The sequence below is a fragment of the Thermobia domestica genome, chromosome 6 (assembly GCF_964235325.1).
Source record: "Thermobia domestica chromosome 6, izTheDome1.hap1.1, whole genome shotgun sequence".
NCBI classification, from domain to species: Eukaryota; Metazoa; Arthropoda; class Insecta; order Zygentoma; family Lepismatidae; genus Thermobia; species Thermobia domestica.
This window is the reverse complement of record NC_137459.1, coordinates 227,814,623-227,836,641: the sequence shown is the minus strand read 5'-3', so window position 1 is coordinate 227,836,641 and position 22,019 is coordinate 227,814,623. Positions and strand designations below refer to the sequence as shown.

At 36.8% G+C, this 22,019-nt stretch overlaps 1 protein-coding gene across 2 annotated transcripts in view; it reads right to left on the bottom strand.

Annotated features, from left to right (window-relative positions):
- Apoltp (Apolipoprotein lipid transfer particle) overlaps positions 1–22,019 on the bottom strand; it is a 6,186,292-nt gene that overhangs the window by 2,393,624 nt on the left and 3,770,649 nt on the right. For both annotated transcript variants that reach the window (XM_081762641.1, XM_081762640.1), the window contains exon 37: positions 1,024–1,182. In XM_081762641.1, the coding sequence (XP_081618767.1) occupies positions 1,024–1,182 (159 nt within the window). The remainder of the gene's footprint in view (positions 1–1,023; positions 1,183–22,019) is intronic.

Here is a 22,019-nt window from a genome sequence, read left to right as displayed (position 1 = left end):
AAAGTTCTCACAACAGTAGAAAGGCCACAAGGTTATTTAGCAATTTGGTGCATAGAATAACCTTCTTCCTTCAAATATATTATTTTGTACCTTTTATTCTCAGGCAGATATGAAAACTTAGCCATAATTCCAATATTTTTCACAAACGCACTTCAAATTGCTTTCAATACACTGTTCAATACGCTACTAAACCACGTTTCATATTCTCCTTTCAACACTTTATCGCTACTGCTCTCTGATCGGTTGAAATAACGGAGCATTTCATTGGTTGAAAACACACTCACTCATTCTTACAGTGACCTTGTGCTTTCTTGTCAAGGTTTTTTCAACGTATCAAAGAAACTATTTACTTTAGATGAAATCTACAAACAGATTTGAAATCAGCATGAAAAAATACATTGAAATCAATAATAATATTTAAGATAGCGCGATAATTTCATAACGAAGAACGAAGTCAAACACAAAAATTAGGCAAAAAATGAGTGTGTTCAGGATTTTTGCCACATATATATATATATATATATATATATATATATATATATATATATATATATATATATATAAGTATATATATTAGTCAAAATTATTGTATATGAACTTGTTTGGAAAGAAACTGTACTACAAGAAACGCAATAGATAGTAGCCAAAAAGAAAAACGAAATAAAAACACACAATCAATATACGGTTTTAAAATTCATATTTTCGGCAGCCTATAACTTTGAAAGGAAACATTGGTGCACCCAGGTTGACCTATACTTTTCGTCTTATCTTGATGTCAGGAATCACCTCCCAAACGTTGTCGGTCTTGTTTTGAAACACTCTGTATAAGAACAATAACGCGTTGAAAGTTTTCAGCTTTACCCAGGATCCTATAATTAATATCGCATTACTTACGATAATTTGAAGATACAAATAACTGTTCAACTTGTTAGAGTTTATGATATTTGGGATATCTTGAGGGATAATTAATTAAAGGAATCTCACTTTTTTTTTAAAAAAAAAAATTAAAAAAAAACTACTTACATTTCTTGTTCCTCTTTCACTTGGCAAATTCAAAATAAACTTCACACTCTTCTCTGGTTCCAACAAGTCAACTTTACCAAAAACATAGAACGTTGGGATGTTGTAATAAGGAACATTAGTACTCAGGTGTAGAGAACCCTCTCTCAGCTCATCTTCATTCTATGTAAATGATATGAAGCATATTACATACATATAGGATCAGTTATATCTACATATGTGTATAAATCTATATCTATCTATAGATCACAAAGTGAACCATTTAAAGTGACCCCTCATTGTAACTTCTGAATTAATTGACAGAAGGGGAAAAAGCTCGACATACTCCACAATATCACCAGATTAACAGTGTTGCCACCTCAATATATATTTTAAATAGCAGTTTGTCAGGTTATTACACATATCAAAACGTACATGAGAAACGAAACATTAAGGTATCATACTTTTATTCAGTGTTGCCAGCTAAGGATGGTGCAATATCACACAAATCCAAATTTCTGAGGTATCTGCAATAAAGCAACTGAGATGAACAGAGCGTTTAATATATGGAATAACTTAGTTTCGTGTTCTATAACTATGATATATCGCATTTCGGACATATGAGAGCAAAGCCACTTGAAATTGAAAATATAAATTTTTATACAGACTTTATTTCGAAAAGTGTGGAGATGTTTTACTATATAGTGCTACAGCAGATTTGCAACACTGCTTAAAATTATTATAATTACAATCACGATTGCTGTAATGCCATGCGTTGATGCAAAAGAAAGCAACGATCATTTTGAACATTCCCTACAAATTTGTCATTCTAAGCAGTGTTACAAACTCTATCAATGTTTATCATATCTCCGGAATGGTTTAAGACATTAAATTGCTGTAAACGGCATTATGATCGTTTTGTCTGTTAGAAATCATCTACTTCCTTACAAAAAATACTTATTTAGCTTCTTTTTTTTAAAAAAAATAAAGTATGCATAAGAAATAAACTTTCAATTTCTCTAACTTTGTTTCTACTTATCCACAGCATCGGACTGAGAACCTGTCGGAGGCGCGGATCTTAAATCATTAGGTGGGTGTACTGCCTCTAACATGGAGACAATTATTACATATGCGTATTCTATGTGGATAAACTGGCTGATCAACAGTAGTATATAAAGTCATAATACAAAAATATCCTCGCCGACCACTTAACGTTCAAAATATAAGTCAGTGTTTCTTCCAGACCTGTTTTTTTTGGGGCACTGCCCCCCCCGGAGCTCTGAGAGTCACCCCGGAGGAGACCGCCAGAGTTGGCGTGGGTCAATGAAAACTTTACCCACGATCCACTGACCCACCACCCATCGTGACCCACGACCTACTGACCCACCACCCACCGTGACCCACTTTGACCCACGACCCACCCTGACCCACTCTGACCCACCGCCCATCATGACCTACTGTGACCCACCACCCACCGTGACCCACTCTGACCCACCACCCACCATAAAGCACTCTCATCCACTGTGACCTACTCTGACTCACCAAAATCTCGTCATCAACTCTTTCACATAGTCCACGGCCTCTTTTACTGACTAAAGAGTTTACACTTGTAATAAAACAAGACTGTGAAATTGTCACTAATCGGAGTTTGAATTTTTACGGTCAATCGCTCAAGCACCACTCTGTTACAACAAAAGTGGATCTGACCTTTACGATATAAAATGGTAAAGTGTTTGTCAATGAGGAAATTGAAGCACTCCGGGGCGGGGGGAAATTAGTGTGTGCCTAAAATATACTTGTACTAAGAGAGTATTCTTGCGAGTGTTAATTTCTTAACACATTCCAAACCAAACTTCTTTTCGCAGAAAAATACTTCTGTACAACAGGGGTGCCCACAAAGGGGGGCTATGACGCAAACTGAGTCATTGAAATATTTGGGGGGGTTAAAAATCTATATAAATATGTTTGAGAGGTGTAAAAATTAATCGAAAAAGATTTTTTTCATGGAAGAACATATACGGATAGACAATTGAGGGGGGGTGCGTCATGGACATGAGGGGGTGGGAACCACTGTGTACAATATGGAAAATGTTATGATTTCTCAGTTCACAGTATTTTCCTCCAAAGACTTCAAAAATCAGTTTTCCATATCGTATAAAGGTGCTCGGGTACTGTCTGTAAGAACATCTCCATAAAGTATGCTCATAATTATAATTTGTGTAATCACTAAAACACCACGTTAAATTTAACTTACAAATATGCATAATTGCAATTATTATGAATATTTGTTCAAAGTAGTTTACCTTCTAGCTTATGAAAAGGAAAGAAGAGACTTATTAAAAATTAGGTACAAAGTTGAAAAAACACTAGGGATGGGTGCGAGCGAGTTTTCTTTGAAACTCGATTCGACTCGAAACATACATCTTTCAGCTCGACTCGAGAACTCGACTCGAAAACTTTCCTCCAACTCCAATTTGTTTCGAGTCGAGTCGAGCCAAAACGAGCCAAATCGACCCAAATCCTGTGTGTAGTTCTAAATACCCTCTTCAAGTATCCTACTAAGACAATATAAGTATTATCAATGATACTACTATAACACATTATTATTATTATTATTATTATTATTATTATTATTATTATTATTATTATTATTATTATTATTATTATTATTATTATTATTATTATTATAACATCATGTAAAAATATGAAGTGGTTTGTATCTGAATACTAAAAACTAGTTGACTGCCAATCTCGGTAGTCGTGAAGTCTAAGAGGCAAGGACTTCGTTCACAAGGTACCGGGTTTATATTTCGGAGGAGGGTGATGGTAGGCATGGGGTCATACGTTTATAGGACCCACCAAATCAATTGTCCTAAGACATAAAGTACATTCCCAGGGAAAGTGCATTCCTTGGCATCTCTACCAGAAGCTGGTAGACCTCGGATCAGCTTAATTTCCTGTGTAATGATTGAAAACAGTATAGTATCACACAATGAAAATTCTCTTCGGTGCTAGCGGTTCTGGGTTTGCTACCCGCTGGGGGCACTCAGTCGAAAATGTGTAAAAAGCTTTTTAGGCCAATGATCCTGAATTAGTTTTTTCTCATTTACACCAGCCCAATGCCGATGTTGTACCTAATATGTAGGTCCCAGGCCGCTTCCTTCCTTCCCTTTCCCCGGAGACTGTGCTCGTTGAGGCATGTCATCCCTGAAACGTGACGGGCTAAATGGCCATAGGTGGCGACAGCCCAGAAATTTAAAATCTATCCACAATGAAAATTATAGCACCTTTTCTGTTCCTAGCTGTTCACTCTCCCTTATACTAATAGCTTAGATAGCAGAACACACTTAAAATAAAAGAACGTTTTATTGTTTAAAGAGATCTAATGTCATGTGCACTGTTGTTCTGCGCTCCCCTCCCTACTTCCACAACTCGCACTGGTTGAAATTTCATCGAGAAGCATTCAAAAGGCTGACAGGTCTAGATCATGACAAATCTGTTAGATGAGATTTCTTTGCGTAAGACAATTGGAAGTTACCTTCTAATTTCAGAACTATAATTTGTGATGTTTTCGGTTTTCACTTCATTTATAACTTCAATGGTATCTCCCTCGAAAAAAAACTGGGGATGCGAAGAGTCACTCAGGGCAACCACTATTTCGGGGCAAAATTTGGTACACTTAAATAAAATACACTTCTTGTCTCCTTTTGTGTCATAAACAATAATTTTCCCCATATTACTCTAGATATTCTTACATCCTTAGTCCTGAAAAAGATTAGCTCACTCATTCCACATGATATATTGAAATATTCAATATTTAATGTTCGTGGCAAACGCTACGTATTATTACCACAAAAATATTATAGTCATGTCCTTTGGACAAATCACCTAGGTGGACCGCAGTGGCGCAGTGGTAGTCGGTGGATGTAGCCGAGTGGTCTGAGGCGTTAGGCTGACAATCGTAAGGTGAAACCCATTGGGGGTTCGAGTCCCTCTGAAGAGCAAGGGTAGAATTTTAACTATCCTCGATGTTTCTGTGTTCGTGTCCCTGTCGAGTCTAGTAGTCCTGAAAAGTGGTGAAAGCAGAAAATGAGTCAGGGAGTTTTTTTAAAAAAAAGTAGTAGAGTGTTCACCTCTGGTGCATGGGGTCCTTGGATCGATCCCAGCTCGTGCCAAGTGAACTTTGTGGTGGAAAAACACTGTGTGCGTAAGTTTTCTCGGTGTTCTCCCGTTTCCTCCCATTTCTTCATTCCACAATTTATTTCATTTCTCATCAACACCGTCTCCTTTAGCCTAGTTGGCATAATCGAGGAACGTAAAACTTAAATATTTAATTTCATTTTCTTTCAAATCAGCTAGGCCGCTACTTAGACAAGCTTATAAGTATTTTCTTTCCGCATCTTTCTGTTGATTTTTTGTGGCCCAATCCTCTCACTATCTATAAGTTTGGAGGTTTTACCGCTTCACACAAACATACAGAACACAAAAAAGAAAGAACATTTTGTTCGATTTGCGAAGGTAGATTCACAAAATACGAAACATATGAGTAAATACATTGTTCCAAACAGCATGTTATAACCAGTCGGTTTCCAGAGAAAAAAAAAATCCCTCCCAACCGTAAAAGACTCACGAACACAGATAAAGTATAACCGCTATTTGCAGATGCGAATATAACAGGTTGCCAGATCTATTTATTTTTAGATCTAGGGATTTTTCGTCACAATACGAAAGCCAGATTTTTTAAAAGTGTGGTCTGTAGATTTTCTGTAGTGTAGGAGAATATACTCAAAAATATTGTGTGGCACATAGGTTTTTTTTTTTCAGTGAGGTCAATGAACTATGCAAGGCCTATATTTTACTCCTTGAAGGTACCTTACTAGGGAGAAAATGCAAGGACTGATAATTGTCAAAATAATGTTTCGCTGTCTTCACCTTCCTTTCCCCCCTTCCGTTTTAGGTTTCCCCCTTCCGTTTTAGGTAATGACCATAGAACAAACTCGACCTTTGTTTCACCTTATGCAGATATCAACTGTTGAACTTGCCGCTATTCTAATACTATCACATTGCTGCACGAACCATTGTTGTTAGCAGAGGAGCGATAGATCTATCGAGTCTCTCCTATAGGTTTCTCTATTATTATTGCATTCATGTACTTTCTTGATGATTGCATTTGCTACCTATGTATGCTTTTGTATCTATAATTGAGTATTGTATATAGGTCTAAAATAAAAATTAATTGTTACGTTAAGGAAACTAACTGGGAACAGTGGTCATTTTTGCTACCTCTTTCCTGCCAAATAGCGAATATGCTTGCCCTCTATGTGTGCGGTCCCAGCTCTATTTTCTACAAGTTTGCTTGTTTCGTTTTGAACAGGTGGTAGAAGCAAGTTTATTATTCTTTTCCGGTTGATATTCTGTATGAGCAAAAAGCTCTGGAAGTTAAGGAGACGATTTAGAGTAATAGAGTCATACAGAACGGGAGCGCTATGGACCCATGGCGCAATGGAGGATCTAGGAAAGCGTCAGGGGCGCCTAGGCCCCCCAATTTTTTGAGTGAAAGAAATAATTTAAGCTATTATTTATATAACTTTGAAAGTTCATAAAAAGGTATACTTATCACAATCTTGGTTCCGACTGCGCACCCCAGTTTTTACTTCCTAGATCCGCCACTACCATGGTCTCACTAACTTGAACCAACGAAAACTACTAATCACTGCTTCTATCCATTAATTTATCAAGATGCACTGAGAAAAATCCGTTATCCGGACAGCGGTATATTGTACAAATACACAGAATCCTCTTGCTTACTACAGAAATGAGTATGGAGCATACGTTATCCATATGCTAGATACGCACTGCCCTTAGATGTTACATCATGCCGTTGCAGGATGTTTGACATCTAACGGTTTTTCCTTATATCACATGCATATATTTATGTTACATTCCTCAGCTATATGTTATATACGTCCATTTGTATGTGAAATCCTGACCGCCTATACTGTTTCATACGAAAAGTACGTATAGATGGAATACTTATACGGAAAGTATTATAAAACATCCGTTTTCAGTTACAAGTCTGGTGTAAGTTAAGTTCAAAAACAACAGGAATTACGCATGTAACCTACCTTTATAAGTACGCTGCCTACATTTTTTTCTTAGTATAGCTCACAAGAAATTTATTGAGTTGGAAATTTACATCTGATTGTACAAGAACTTAGTTTTGTCATAGTCTTCTTCATATCCGAACCAAGAATTTTTTTTAAACTAGGGCCCAGATACAAGATCCATTGATCCAGATATACAGTCACTTCAATAAAAGCGATATATGACTTCTAGTGAACAAACTCGATCCATTTGATCATGTTGAATCATCTGTGCCGACTCTAATGGTGCAATTGGTTTAACCCTTATCCGGGGAACCGGGGCCTCCCAGGCCCAGTGGCTTCATTTTTCTAAAATTTCTCAATAACCATACATATTTCGAAGACATAAAATACTGAATTCTTCTATCTTTTGTCGAAGTTAAAATCATGAACATATCGAGTTGGTAAGGCTTTTTTTTTAATTTGAAAATCTTTTCCTGACGTAACCGGAGGCCCCGTATAACTTTAGTGAAATTCCTGTCAAATATTAGATCAAATTGTCACATAATTATATATTGAACACGTGACTATTGTAACCTTTAATCGGAACAGTATGCAGCAACAGACATTGAATTTTGAATGTTCTGCACTTAAAATATATACTGGGCCTAACAGGCCCCGGTTGCCCGTTTACGTTTCAAAAATGTCTGGACCGGATTTGCTATTCTGCTTGGTCGGCTTACAAAAGCGTGACACGAAGTTTCGCTACTTGACAAAAATATATACCGGTACATTCTAGACTAGTCTGAACAGTAAGTGACAATAGGCATTGATTTTGTGTATTCTGCACTTAAAATATATACTGGGCCTCACAGGCCCCGGTTGCCCGTTTATGTTACAAAAATGTCTTACCCGGATAAGGGTTAAATGGGTCGGCTCACGACTCGTTCACCACAGAGCCGATCTCAGAAGATTCGTTTGCATGTCATGTCTACTGAGCCGATGGCTCAATTCAAGCGAGCCGGCTCGAGCCATCGGCTCACTTGAGCCAAGTTGGAGGCTCACCTCAACCAAGTCTGCTCGAGACTTTGCTCAATTGAGTAGAGTCGATGGCTCATCTCATCAAACCGGCTTAAGCTATCGGTTCAATTGAGCCGTGACGATGGATCATCCCAACTAAGCCAGATCGAGCTGTTCTCTCAGTTGAACCGAGCTGAGCCTTTTGACATCACTGCCTAGGTTGGGTTTCTGCTTGGGCTCAAAAATTCGACCGTAAAAGTCTCAGTCTTGATAGTAAGATCTACACAGTATGCATACTTTATTGGTGCTCACAACATTTGAGAATGTCTCGTTATAAAAATCTATTGTCTCGTTATCGAGACGAGACGAGACGCGAACAATGTCCCCCCTCGTGAGCAACATTAAAAGTAATCCACTTTGCTACTTATATTTCTCACGGCTTTCGCTTTCCAGTCTAGTGAGGTCGTGATTTCAAAACGAGCTAAAACGAGATGAACGAGCGAGCCATGTATCAAACTCGACTCGACTCGAAACTCGACCTCAAAGCAGTGACTCGACTTGAGAAAATTACCTTTGACTCGACTCGTAACTCGACTCAAATTTGAGTCGTGTTTCGAGTTGAATCGAGTTTTAGCTCGACTCATGCCCATCCCTAAAAACACAAATAAGCCATTAGTAATACAAGTATACATTTTCCATAACTCGTAATTTGCCACCTTAAAACAAATCTGAAATCGGGTTTATTTCCTGTTAGCCTCCAGGACTTTTTCGTGGTAAATCATCCGCAGCGGAATGATGTCCATCCTTCAGCCATGAAATAACTAGCTCGTCTACTTTGAACGTGTCTAGCGGTGGGCCATTAACATTGATGAACAACTAGTTAGACAATGTTCGATCACTTAGTCTATTTCTAATGTTAGTCATCTATAAATTCATAAGGGGAAATCCCCGTTCACACTCAGTCGTGGAAATTTGTAATACTCGACAATATGCTTGCTAGACTTAGATCTGATAACGATTTTTCTTGGTCAGTTTTGAAATACTCCACAAGAAGTATCATCTCTCTATCACCAGGGCCGGCGCTAGCAGTTTTGCCGCCCTGGGCGGTACTTTTAAATGTCGCCCCTTTAATCCGCAAACCTTATTTTGACAGAAGACGTTCAGGTATTAAGAAAAAGTAAGATACCATATTTAAAAACATGTATGAAAAGGAAACTTAAACAAGAAGATGAACTACCTCTCTCGAATGCTTACGCAATATTTAAACGACTCCATACATGACACAATATTCAGTATGATCGATTTCGCTGTACGTGATATACAGCAGGGCATACAGAAAATTTAAAAATATATATGCTTAGTCCGAATAAGAATTTTAATTTTTAAGCTTATTTTATATCAAAAGTTATTTCCAATAGAGTATGGAGCAAAAAGATAATATAGTGAATCAAACATTACGACAAAAGTAAGTAATTAGCTTAAGGCTTATAATGTACTAAAACACAATAGAAATACACAAATTTAACATGCTTTAATTGAAAAAACTTTTCTTGCTTTGATATGAGCAAATTCCTTTATCACATTCGCGTAGTAATATTTCAGCCAATTAATGTTCCATTGATATCATCACTAGACGACTTAAACGTGTTTGAGATATGGAAGAACGTAGATAGTTTTTAATAAGCGTAGAGTAAGTTTCGAAAAATTTCTTTCTGTACTTGTCACGGTTACTGGTAAGGTAAACAAAATCATAACTGCAACACTGACATAGGGAGCAAAGTCATATTCGTTAATTAATTTAAGTCTCTTTTGGTGAACTTTTAGGCGTAATTATAGCGGTTAATAGTTTCAGTTCGTCTTTCAAATCACTGGGTTAATATCTTTCGATTCTTCGCGTATTAAAATGCAGGCACTTTTCAGACAAAAGTTCAGGTGGCATATCGTTCAGATTACTTATATCGTAAAGAAGATCGAAATACTCGCTGTGATGTTTCAGTTGCTCAAACCTTTCACTTAAAGCTAACACAATCACGTCTAGAAGTTTGTAATAAAAATCGTTCTTGTATTTTGTTATGTGGATCTTTAATAGCTTTATCCTCTGCCTCGTACTGGAACTCTCTTTTTCTTTCTACTTCGAGCTTACATTGTATTACCTATCTGTGGGCCATCCATATCTAATGCTGATGCCAAATCATATCAACTAAGATAGATTGAAATTTTGCACAATTTCAGCTCCTCTCAAACCTCTCAAAGTACTCAGATATATTTTCAAGAAACCCCGACTGCATTCAACACATGATAATCAATGTTTTGGAGACTTTTGCTTACTATGTTTAGGTGGAGTAAAAAGAGCAGATAACGAAAGAGCAAAGGAAAGTAGCGGCACGCAGCTGGTTTGCTATACACAGAGCATCGTAGGCGACCATTGTATGTATTATATTATCATTATTTATTTGAAGTAAGGTATCATAATCCTCTATTTGATATCTAAGTGGAGTTAGAGCATCAATTCGGCTCTCCCATCTTGTGGTGGTGAGTGGTTTTAAAGTGAGGCTTCTAATATGTTCCTTTAGTATGGCCTAACGTTGAACTGACGCAGAAAACAAGTCATAAACTTTTTTTAACCAAAAAAAATATATGAAAGGTGGACTGAGATGTTGTGGCTGCATCGTTAACGACAAAGTTTAGTAAAGAAACATAGAAGGCTTGGGAATTTATTTTTGCTTTTCATATTGGAACTATTGTCATATCTTTGACCCTTCATGTCTTCGATAGAAGTTCATTTCTTTTAGCTGTTTAATTATTACTGCTGTCAGTTCTAGGCCAGTGATGTCTTTTACTGGTACGAAACCAAGAAAGTGTTCGCAAATTTTTACAAGCCATTCTCCATTACTTGTATGTAATTTGTACAAAACAAACGATCCTTTGCTCTGTACCGGAAATATCTGGTGTACAGTCTAGCATTATAGTATAATATGTTACAGCTCTCAACAAAATAGTAATTTACTTTCAATTTACTCATTAAGAATTGGAATTAAAAAAAAAATTGGACATCTTTTCCTTAGTAATGGTGGTATTTATTTTGTCATCCCATGGTTCTTTTAATGTGTTCGGCCATGACGTTGTCAAACTTGTATTGCTTAAATATAAAAAAGAATTATATATAAAGATATATATTGTTGATAAGATATAATAATGAACAATTTGTAAATTGGTTAAAAGCTCGCTGCTAGAACCTAAATGTCTCTAGGTGCTGTAGGCTAGAACGGCCTGTCTCAAATGGGAGTGTACCTTTTGCGTACTTGGAGTGGAGTGTTAGAATATTGCTGAATAGAAAAAAAAATATAATAGACACTTGAGACAATCTTATCCGCCCTAGCTGAAAATCTTAATTATCTACGCCGCTGCAGGGGAAATCTTGAACGAGATACCTGTGGCTAGTAGTTTGATAATTGGAAATGAGGGGAAATGCTCTGAATTTTCTGAGTGAGCATTTTCCTGAATGTGAGTGAAGTAAGTTTAATTACATTCTCAGGGAACACAATTTTATTTTTCCATGTGGGCCTATTACGAAGCATTACATTTTAATAGTATTCTTTTCTTTTTCAAATTTTGCCGCCCACTAGACGGGCCGCCCTGGGCAGCGGCACGGCTCGACCCCCCTCGCGCCGGCCCTGCTATCATCATACAACATCTTTTCCATATCGACCATGTCAGTTGGCAATTTCGACTCATGGAGAACAGAAACTTCATTTACCACATCTTCGATAGGAAATCTTGTGCATGAGTTATCAATTAAAACCTGATAAACTGATGATTTCCTATTCGTTTATAAATTTATTTTTTTGTAATTACACATGAAAGTTTGATGTCATTACCAAGTTCCCTCCCCCTAGAAGGCAAAAGGAAACGAGGTTTCAGAGAAGTGTTCAGAGGTGTCTGAGAATTTCCCCCTTCTTTCCCTTCAATTACCACACTGCTGTTTGTTATGGGCCAAATTACGATGAATTCCAATTAAATTATCATAGTATAATTATTTCCTTGTTGAATTATAGATACCTTTCAGTGGAAAAAGGGATGAAATTTGAAAGTCCCAAATCAAGGTAAGTAGACTAACGTAAAGGAAAAAAAATGTAAAATTTTCCATATAATTATGCATACAATCCAAACTAAAATTTTCGTGTACTTAAGCTTACAGTATAAATTTTATGTCTATTTTTCTCACAACTTTATGGATTGATTGCCCTGTGCTGCAAATATAAGCTTCGTCAATTATTATAGTAGAAAGCAATGGGCATATGAAGCGAAGTACTGTATTTTTTGTTTCTGAATTTTTTTCTTAACTAATATGGATCATTTTTGATTATTTTTACAAACCAACTCACTTCCAATTCTCCAAATATAGAAAGTGCCCTTCCCCCCATAAAAGATAATTTTAAAAATGCTAGGACAGATTCTGTTTACTTTAATGAAGTGTTAATACACTGAACTTCAGCTTCGTAAGTTTAACGGCTTGCGAGATACTCTTTTTTCTTTCGCAAAAATTCGGATCCTCACCACCTCTTTGGGATGTGTATTATAATGAAAGCAATATAACATCCCCGTTTGGATTAAGGCCTAACTATATACCAAAAGTCATTTCATTTGACTTTGTAATTTGGCCGTTATGATCAGGCACACATAGTTACATTGACTTTTTTTTATAATAATTTGTACATTACTGTGATTCAAAAATGTATTTTTCCAGTAGTTAGCTCCTCTAAAAATTGACAGGCCTCGAAAGCCAAGTAGTAGTATAAGTCCTATTGTTATTATTGCAATTACAAATATCAAATCCAAAAGTGCCTGAAGTTCTTTATTCACTTAGATATAGCCTACTCACCTTAGGTAAGTAGACGGAAACAAATGGAAAAGGAAGGGAAAGGAAGGTCTTGAAAGTAAAACGAAGACAAATTTACCAGTCTTCAGAAGATACTGTCTACAATGCAGTAAGCAGAGTGAGTCGGTAGGTCAGACTGAGTCGGTGGGTCGCAGTGGGTCGTAGTGGGTTACGGTGGGTGGTGGGTCACAGTGGGTCACGGTGGGTGGTGGGTCGCAGTGGGTCATGGTGGGTGGTGGGTCGCAGTGGGTGACGGTGGGTGGTGGGTCACAGTGCATCACATACCGTTGACCCACGACCCACTGACCCACCCAGAAAACTTGACCTACTTGACCCACTGACCCACTCCATCTCTGATCTATAATATAATAATAAATAGAATAGTATCAGCAGTGCCCACCGGAATATTAAGTGTGCCCCCTCTTAACGTTGTTTCTGAAAGAAACACTGATATAGGGTCTAAGTTTCAAAACTATAGCTTTTTTTCGTTACACTCAATAAAACATCTACAGCAAATATAAAGTGACTACATTGGAGGTTAAGGGGTCTACCTGACTTTTGAAATAAAGTTTATTTATACTCAGGAAATGGACTTTCCGCAGTGAAGTATATAAACTGGGAGGCGAATCAAGACGCAATTCATTTAACAGTAGAACCACGAGTGGACTGCGATGTGGTTCACTTTCTAGTTTGGATATTGTGCCGCGAAGAGTCCTTTTCTGAACATAAATAAACCTTATTGGAAACGTCATGTCAAATTAAATCCCTTGTATTCTGGGGTCCTCAACTGAGCTGTCCGAATTCAGTGGACTAAATGCATTTTCAAGCTATCAGTAACCACTATTAACCATGTAGTTTTTCATGATTTGTGATAAATTAGCATTTTTTAGAAACAATGGTAGATAAAAATCACATGAAAAGATGATGTGTAAAGGTAACCAAGAACGTTTTGTCGCTTTTTCACCCATCACCTTCGAAAATCGATAGTTAAATCATGCGGGAACCATCGACCCAACTTGTAGTGCTTCCCAAGTTGATGGAGGTGCCACCGAATGATTTCTTCACTCACACTGAATTTTAGTCCCAGTTCGCCACATGTCTGGCCACCGTTCGCCTCAGTTGCTGCCTGAAGATCTTCATTTTGTATTTGTGTTGTTCTTCCGACGCGTGCTGTGTCTTCGAGTGTTTCGTCACCGTGCTTAAACTTGTTAAACCACTTCTTCACTGTCCGCGTAGTCACGATACCTTCACCAAGGCCTGATATATCTTCCGTCCTGCTGTAGCGACTTTTGACCCCAGTCTGAACTCGTAGAGCATACACGCCCTTATGACGCTCTGTGAAGGTCCCATGTTCCTTTTGTCCTTAACCAAGTTCATGGTGTAACTGAACTGCCACAACGATGTAGTATGTTGAATATACCCACACAAACAACTAACCATCGCTTTATCTTCATTCGCATTCAACTGACCTTGTCAGAGCCAATTGAACATAGACCTCCTCAAAAAGCGATATAACTTTCTTGGTTACCTTTATAAAAGTGTGGTAATCTACCTTTTTCTGGTATCTGACATGCTAGATTTTTTAAGTTTGGCACGCAGTTGTTGACAGGTTGAAAATGCAGTTACAGTAGTTCACTTTGTTTTTAGACAGCTTAAACACTATTGATACAATGACATATTATATTATGCATATACGTAACATTAAATTTTTATCGCTTTCATCTATTTACATGACAAGAAACAAAGACATCCTTACCTTATGTCTGGAGTTTTTTCAGTTCTTTACTATCACGATAGAAATTGGTAATTATAGCATCATTATTCGCCTTACTTACTATATGTCTCTCACACTGCATTAACAGAAACGATTCAAGGTTGTCTTCATCGAGATTCGCCCTTAGCCTAGGTTTAATAATCTTGAGTTTGGAAAACGGTCGTTCACAACTTACTTGTATAAGAGGGATCGTAAGGAGGAATTTGTACACCTTAAAGAGCTCTGTATAACAAGGAATGCATGCGATATTCATATATAATTTTGAACGCATACGCCAGGGAATGCTTGCAAGATTTCTTTAATTTGATTTCCTGCGTCGCTGTTTCAACATCGTCCCACTCTGTTTCTTCTTCATACTCATTCTTCACTATCATACTTAATCTGAACACCTTCTTGCAATACCTTGGACCAAACCTCTGGAAATTATTTTAGTTCTTGGATAAGGTTCCCGTTATTTGTACTGGGAATTAACTCATAGATTTTCTTCATTGTAATTGAGGGTATTTTGTCTTTTAAATCAGAAAACTGTCATAGATCAAAACACGCCAAGTCTAGATAAAAGTTTCTGTGTTTCGAAAACCGGTTGTTCACTCAAGGACGACATTGGACACACACAATGTGAAGCTTTTCTCTTCTGTATTTATGATTTCATGAGATGCCAATTCACCACTCATCTTCTTGGCATTATGTACTCTTCTTTTCGGAATATATGTTTCAATCCAAAGTTCTTCAAGTTCACTAGTTTTTCTACACTATCACTAATCTTTTCTGACACTATTCTTACAAAAGTCTTTTTGCCAGATTAACTTTATCAAATTTATGTTTGCTTTATTTAAACCACCCTGCGCAACGGAAATGAACCTCCAAGCTTGGACATAATCAAGAGTCTTGGTTTGAAGGTAATGTGAGAGCGGAGTAATAATTTGAAATATTATTAAGAACATCATGGCCACTAAGATGGTTTCGTAGGAGAAGAACTTCTTCAACAATGAAAGGGCATCATTGCAAACCTTTTGATTGGAGTTAGAAATAAGGATTAGCGTAATCGCAAGTTTAACGAAGATTGACTCTGGTATCCTCTCTGTAACAGTTCTACCTTTTCCAACGAAAAAAATATATAATTACAGTAGCGTGGCTTTTATTGTTCCGCCTAACCGTTCCAATGGCAACAAGACGAACACTAGGGTTCTGTTCTATATACATATTAAGGCACTTGTAGGGCTCTTTGAGAAATGTCTGTGCTCTCTGTTGTAATCCAAAGAAGGATGTGGAAGCTGGAAGGCATTACGCCGTATCACAAGTTACAAGGTTGAAAATGTGGGAATAACACCACGTGTTAATATAGTTGGGAATTAATTCCTGAAGCCTTGCCGTGATGCTCTTATATTGACCACTCATATTCAAAGCTCCATCAAATGAACTGTCGATGCACTTTGTCACATCTAGTTCTGCTTCGTTCAATGTTACAACTTTTTAACCCAAACAGCTTGGTACAGCTTTCGCAAAGCATTCATTTTACCTTCTTCCAAAATAAAACGCAGCGAAGTGTTAGCTATCCAATAAAGTTACCAGGGTTTGAAATTTGTCGAATCACAGATACCGTACCGAATCGCCAAAATTGCCAGAAGGGCATTTTATAACTTTTAAGTTTGAAAAGAAATGTTTTAACTAATATTTCTCTTTAGGCCTACGCATCGGGGATAACAGTGTTACTAACTATAATGTGCAGAACATCGCTATAAAGCCAAACATGTAAAAATATACAAATTTGGGCCTGGAATCCAAATTAAATAGCTGAATATGATATAATCACAGAGAAAGGTTACTTTATTAATGTGGATTCAATATTCAGAAAACGGGTTCAATTCCCGGCGGGAGCTCATGTGGTTCTGATTCCACGTTAATCAGTAGATCCACGTCTCATATAGCCTCTCAACTTAATATTCAGAAAAAAAGATCAAATGGCACATCACTCTCTTCGACTCAAAAGCCGTTGCTGGTAGGGGGTTTAAACCATTCATTGCGGAGGGAGCACCAGCCCGCGAGCCGGTGGGTCAGTCCGACACTGCTTATCCAAATGCATTACATCATGGTCAGATTATCTGACACTAAGTTATCTCGTACTTTAAGTATGCATCGCCTCGCGTATCTCAGTTGCTTTGTTACTGTTGTAGAGCCATTCGAAATTTTGATATTTGTGATACTGAAACATCCTTAGTTAGCAATACTGAATAAAACGTTTTGTACTTTAATGTTTCGTTTTACATGTAAATTTGGTAAATTTGGAATATGTACTGACGTACTGCTATTTGAAAAATGAAACTGTATATTCACATGGTAACATTATTAATCTAGTGTAGTTGTCGAGTATATCAGATTTTCCCCCTTCTGATATTCGCTACGTACAAAATTTAAACAATTTCTGGCAATTAGTTTGAAAGATACAACGAGGGGCCACTTTTTACCTATACGTGAAAAAAATCAAATTTTCGAGTATCAAATTATAATAGGGCACAAAGGCTGAGAATTCGCGAGCTAATCAACGGAAAATTAACAAAAAAAATCACATTTTGGAACTTCGGTTCGCGCAAACGGCCTAAAGTTTGAAAAAAAAATATACAAAAACACCAACATTTGCCTTTACGCAAGAAATATACAGATCCTTTTCTAAATTTCTATAGCGTCTAAGTACTTTATTTTGATTATGTGAGATCATGTTTGTTAATCATTCGTTAATGTGAGTGATTTTATACATTTTATTTTTATAATGATTTTACAGCTCTTCGCCCATTTCTCAACGTTTTTTTTTAATGGCCCAGAACTCAACAAGAGGAGCTGGCTGCAATTCGAGTTCCACCCACACCCTACCCAACCATCCTACCAATTAGGGTATGTTAAATTATGTTGATTTTATCAAGGATGCTGCCTTAAATTCAGATTTCTTATCAAATTTTGGCATTGTGAGTCTTGAGAGCAAAGTGGCTCTAATGCAGCCATCTCCGCATTAGAGCCACTGCACAATTTTCCTGCAGAGTCTGTAACCTATTGGACACATCATTCAACTCCCTGAGTATGACATGGAAAATTTAAGGAGTCAAACACATGAGCAGATTTGTCATTCATAAGTGATAACCCTAGAAACACCAAGGGTGGGGCCTCGGAGGCCCACAAACCATTTTTGTTACATTTTGTAACATTCCTAGTTGTATAAAAACAAAATCTTTAAAAATGATATTTTCAAGCTTGATCCTATTCATCATAAAACATACTTGCCTAGTTTTTAAGAGTTTTGTTTTTTCCATTTATAAATAAAGAAAGTACTGTGGGCCCCAGAGTCCCCCCTTGGTAGTACTAAGGGGCTATTCACTTCATACGCTGTTATATTCCAATGTTTTTGCTATTTATTTAATTTTCCTTTGAAACAAAGTCGGTATTACAACATGCAGGCGCACTCTCAGTTATTATTCTGGTGCAGTATATTATAAAAACTTAGTAGATGCATATTTCTGATTATTTTTTGCACCTAAATATTTTATTTTTTATTAGTCTATTCCTTCAAGTCCGCTAACACCTAAATATGTCACTTTATATTATAATCAAACACACACACATACAAAGAAAGAAACAAAGAGAATCAAGTTTCAATAATGTGTGGAAAGAACTATGCTGCTGCACCTCTGGTGTTATCAAATATCTTTAATGAAAGAATCTACAAACAGCAGCCTGCAACACTAACTGAACAGGCATATTTCATAGGAAATTGTCAGTTCGTTTCTGTGACTGTGACTGTTTGTGGGAATCCGCAGCAGGATTGGAACAATATCAAGTCGATGGAATTATAAAAGATTAATCCTGAATTCATTGGAATACTGAAGTATACCTTACTCTTCCCCATTTTATCCCACTTTACTGCACCACTACGAAAATGGTTTCAGAAGCCAAGTTTGTACACATACTACACTATACTAAGTTGCTATCGATATGTTTGATAGTGTTTCTACACACACACATAAAATAAATAGGTCATAGAGACTGACACAAATAAAAAAATGGTAACTTAAACAATTACACATATATAATTGGCAACACTGTACTCAGAAACCTAGTAATAATATGGAATAAAAATATATGATGTCTTGAACATCCCAAGTTTATATCAAACAAAAAAAAATATTTTCCATGAGAAATAATGACCTTTATGCTGTGGGCCTCAATGTAACCCCGAAACACCACTAGGGATAAGATAGTTTGTGTTTTCAAGCTTTCGAGCATTGGAGGGGGTGACAGCTTACATTTGTTTCAATCTATCAGCTCACTGTAATCCGTAACATCAACATTTATTGAAAGTGCCATAAAAGTTATAAAAGAGCAATTCAGACATGGCAGTATGATCCAGATACGGCTATAAAGGCTCGAAAGCTTAACCTCTCACTCACTCCCGATGGCTGATGTGTGGAAATCAGGTCTTATGGTTCTACGTTTTTCAATCAAATCCTACTAACAAAGTGTAAATGCCTGTAAGCTACATTGTAAAGATATATCCCCCTGTCTGGTTCAACATAAAGAGCTATCAGTCAGTGAAATATAGACCTAAACATATTTTGAAGGTAGTTCAAATAACGAGACATTTGCCAAACGACATTAAAAAATCATTGATTCTGTGATAGAGAGAAATGCATTCTTCTGTCATCCAGATAATATATTATTGGCTATGACAGTGGATGAGGGACAACACATAAAAGAATTGGGTTACAGGACAGTGCTAGAGGCGGGAAATCAAGATCTAAAGGGGAAATATGTTAGAATTTGTGTGGCACCTTTAATAAATGTTGATGTCACGAACTACAGTGTGCTGATATATTGGAGAAAATGTAAGCTCTCACCCCCTCCAGTGCTCGAAAGCTTGACAACACAAACTATCTTGCCACTTATGAATGACTAATCTGCTCATGAGTTGTACTTCTTAAATTGTCCATGTCGTACTCAGGGAGTTGAAAGATGTGTCCAATAGGTCGCAGAGTCTGCAGAAAAAGTGTGCGAACAAGGAAAGGGAGATAGTTACATTAGAGCAAATTTGCTCTGAAGACTCACAATGTCAAAATTTGATAAAGGATCTGAATCTAATCCAGCGTCCATGATTGAATCAACAAAATTTAACACACCCTTTTCGGTAGGATGGTTGGGTAGGGTGTGGGTGGAACTCGAACTGCAGCCACCTCCTCGTGATGAGTTCTAGGCCATTACTTGAAAAAAAAAGTTGAGAAATGGGCGAAGAGCTACCAAATCATTATGCATATAATTTTCTTGTCCGCACAATTTTCCTGCAGGCTATGTGACCTGTTGGACACATCTAATAAGGACCACCATCCACAGTTTGTGGAATCCGAAAAAGGCCCTGTTGAAATTTAGCTTTTTTTTCGCTATTTTGGACAGCCCTAGCTCTGAAACTATTCACTTTTATCCATACGTCCATATGAACCTTTTCTCTTACTTTGATGTGAGGAATCACCTCTTACAGTTTGTCGGTATAGTTCATTAACACCCTGTATCTATCTATCTATCTATCTATCTATCTATCTATCTATATATATATATCTATATCTATATCTATATCTATATATATATATATATATATATATATATATATATATATATATATATATCGGGTGTTGCAAAATAAGTGTTACAACTCTTGGGAGGTGACTCGTGCCACTGAGACAAGAAAAAAAGTTCTGTTGAACTTTCGGCTATCGGACATAGTTTCGGATCTACAAGGTGCCGAAAGCGTGGGAAAATGACTTTCGGACGCCAATAGTTCGGAAAATATCCAACATATAGAGGGCGGGTAAAAAAATCACTGAAGAAGTCATACCTGCTCTATTGAATTTTGCATGTTTCACAATCCTACCATTCACGCGCAAGAGATTCCCCAAAGGAACTTAGGGAGTCCCGGATAATCTGCCAAGTGAAACTTGGTCTAAATGGATGATAGGCTTTCTACAAGGTAACAATAATTCGTTTGTATCAACTTGAAATTAATTGTCCTCAAGGTTGTCCTGTTCTCCTGATTGGTGATTTCAATTTATCGGAAATAAACGGTACGGAATTTAATTTTGAAACAAGCTCTTCTAAATGTAAGAATTTATATGAATTTATGTCCTATTATAATTTGCAATCATTAAATAATGTGACGAACGAAAATAATCGTACATTAGGTCTGGTTCTCTCTAATATAACGAATATAGAAATCAGTAGGGAATATGTCCACTAATTCCAGAAGTTGTACACCATCCATCCTTAGTAATAAACGTGATGCAGCAGGGGACCGCGAAGATTAAAAAGAAAACTAATATATCTGGATATAATTTTAGGAAAGCTAATTTCTTAGAGTTGTATCTTGAATTCTCATCTATTGACTGGAGCTGCCTAAAGAAATATGAAAACGCCAATGACCTAGTTGATAATCTCTATTATATTATTTATAGTGTATTTGACAAGTGCGTGCCACTTAAAAACAACTCAAGAACAGCTTATCCGTGCTGGTTTACACATGAAATTATCAAAAAAAAATCAAAACTAAAGCAAGGTATCATAAAAAATACAAATGTAATAAAGAAGTAAATTATATCAATAAATTCAATGAATTGCGTAGGGAAATAAAGAAAAAAATTAAGCTGGCATACAGAGCGTTCATACAAGATTCTGAAAATAACATTAATAACAATGCTAATGAATTGTGGAATTTTATAAAAAAATAAGACTACGCATCTTCTTGGGGGGAAATTAAATTATGAGGGACGCGACCTTTATCATAATGATGAAATAGCCAATGCTTTTGCACAGTATTTCTCGTCAGTATATGTGCCAGATACAGGTTTCACTGACATTCCTACGAACAATTTATTAACTTATGTAAGTAACAAACTAGAGTCACTTACCATTGAGGAAATCACTCAATCTGAAGTAGTAATGGCAATCAAAAAATTAAAGCCCAGAACTGCTGTTGGCCCTGATGGAATACCTCCATATATCATAAAGGGTTGTATAGATGCGTTTACATATCCGCTAAGGATTGCATTCAATCTCGCTTTAAAAACATGCGTTTTTCCGGATAAATGGAAATCATCTATAGTTTGCCCAATACCAAAAACTAATGATAAACACGAAATAAATAACTACCGGCCTATATCAATTTTACCTACTTTTGCAAAAATATTTGAACAAATCTTATACCGACGGATAATTGACCACATCCAACCCGTAA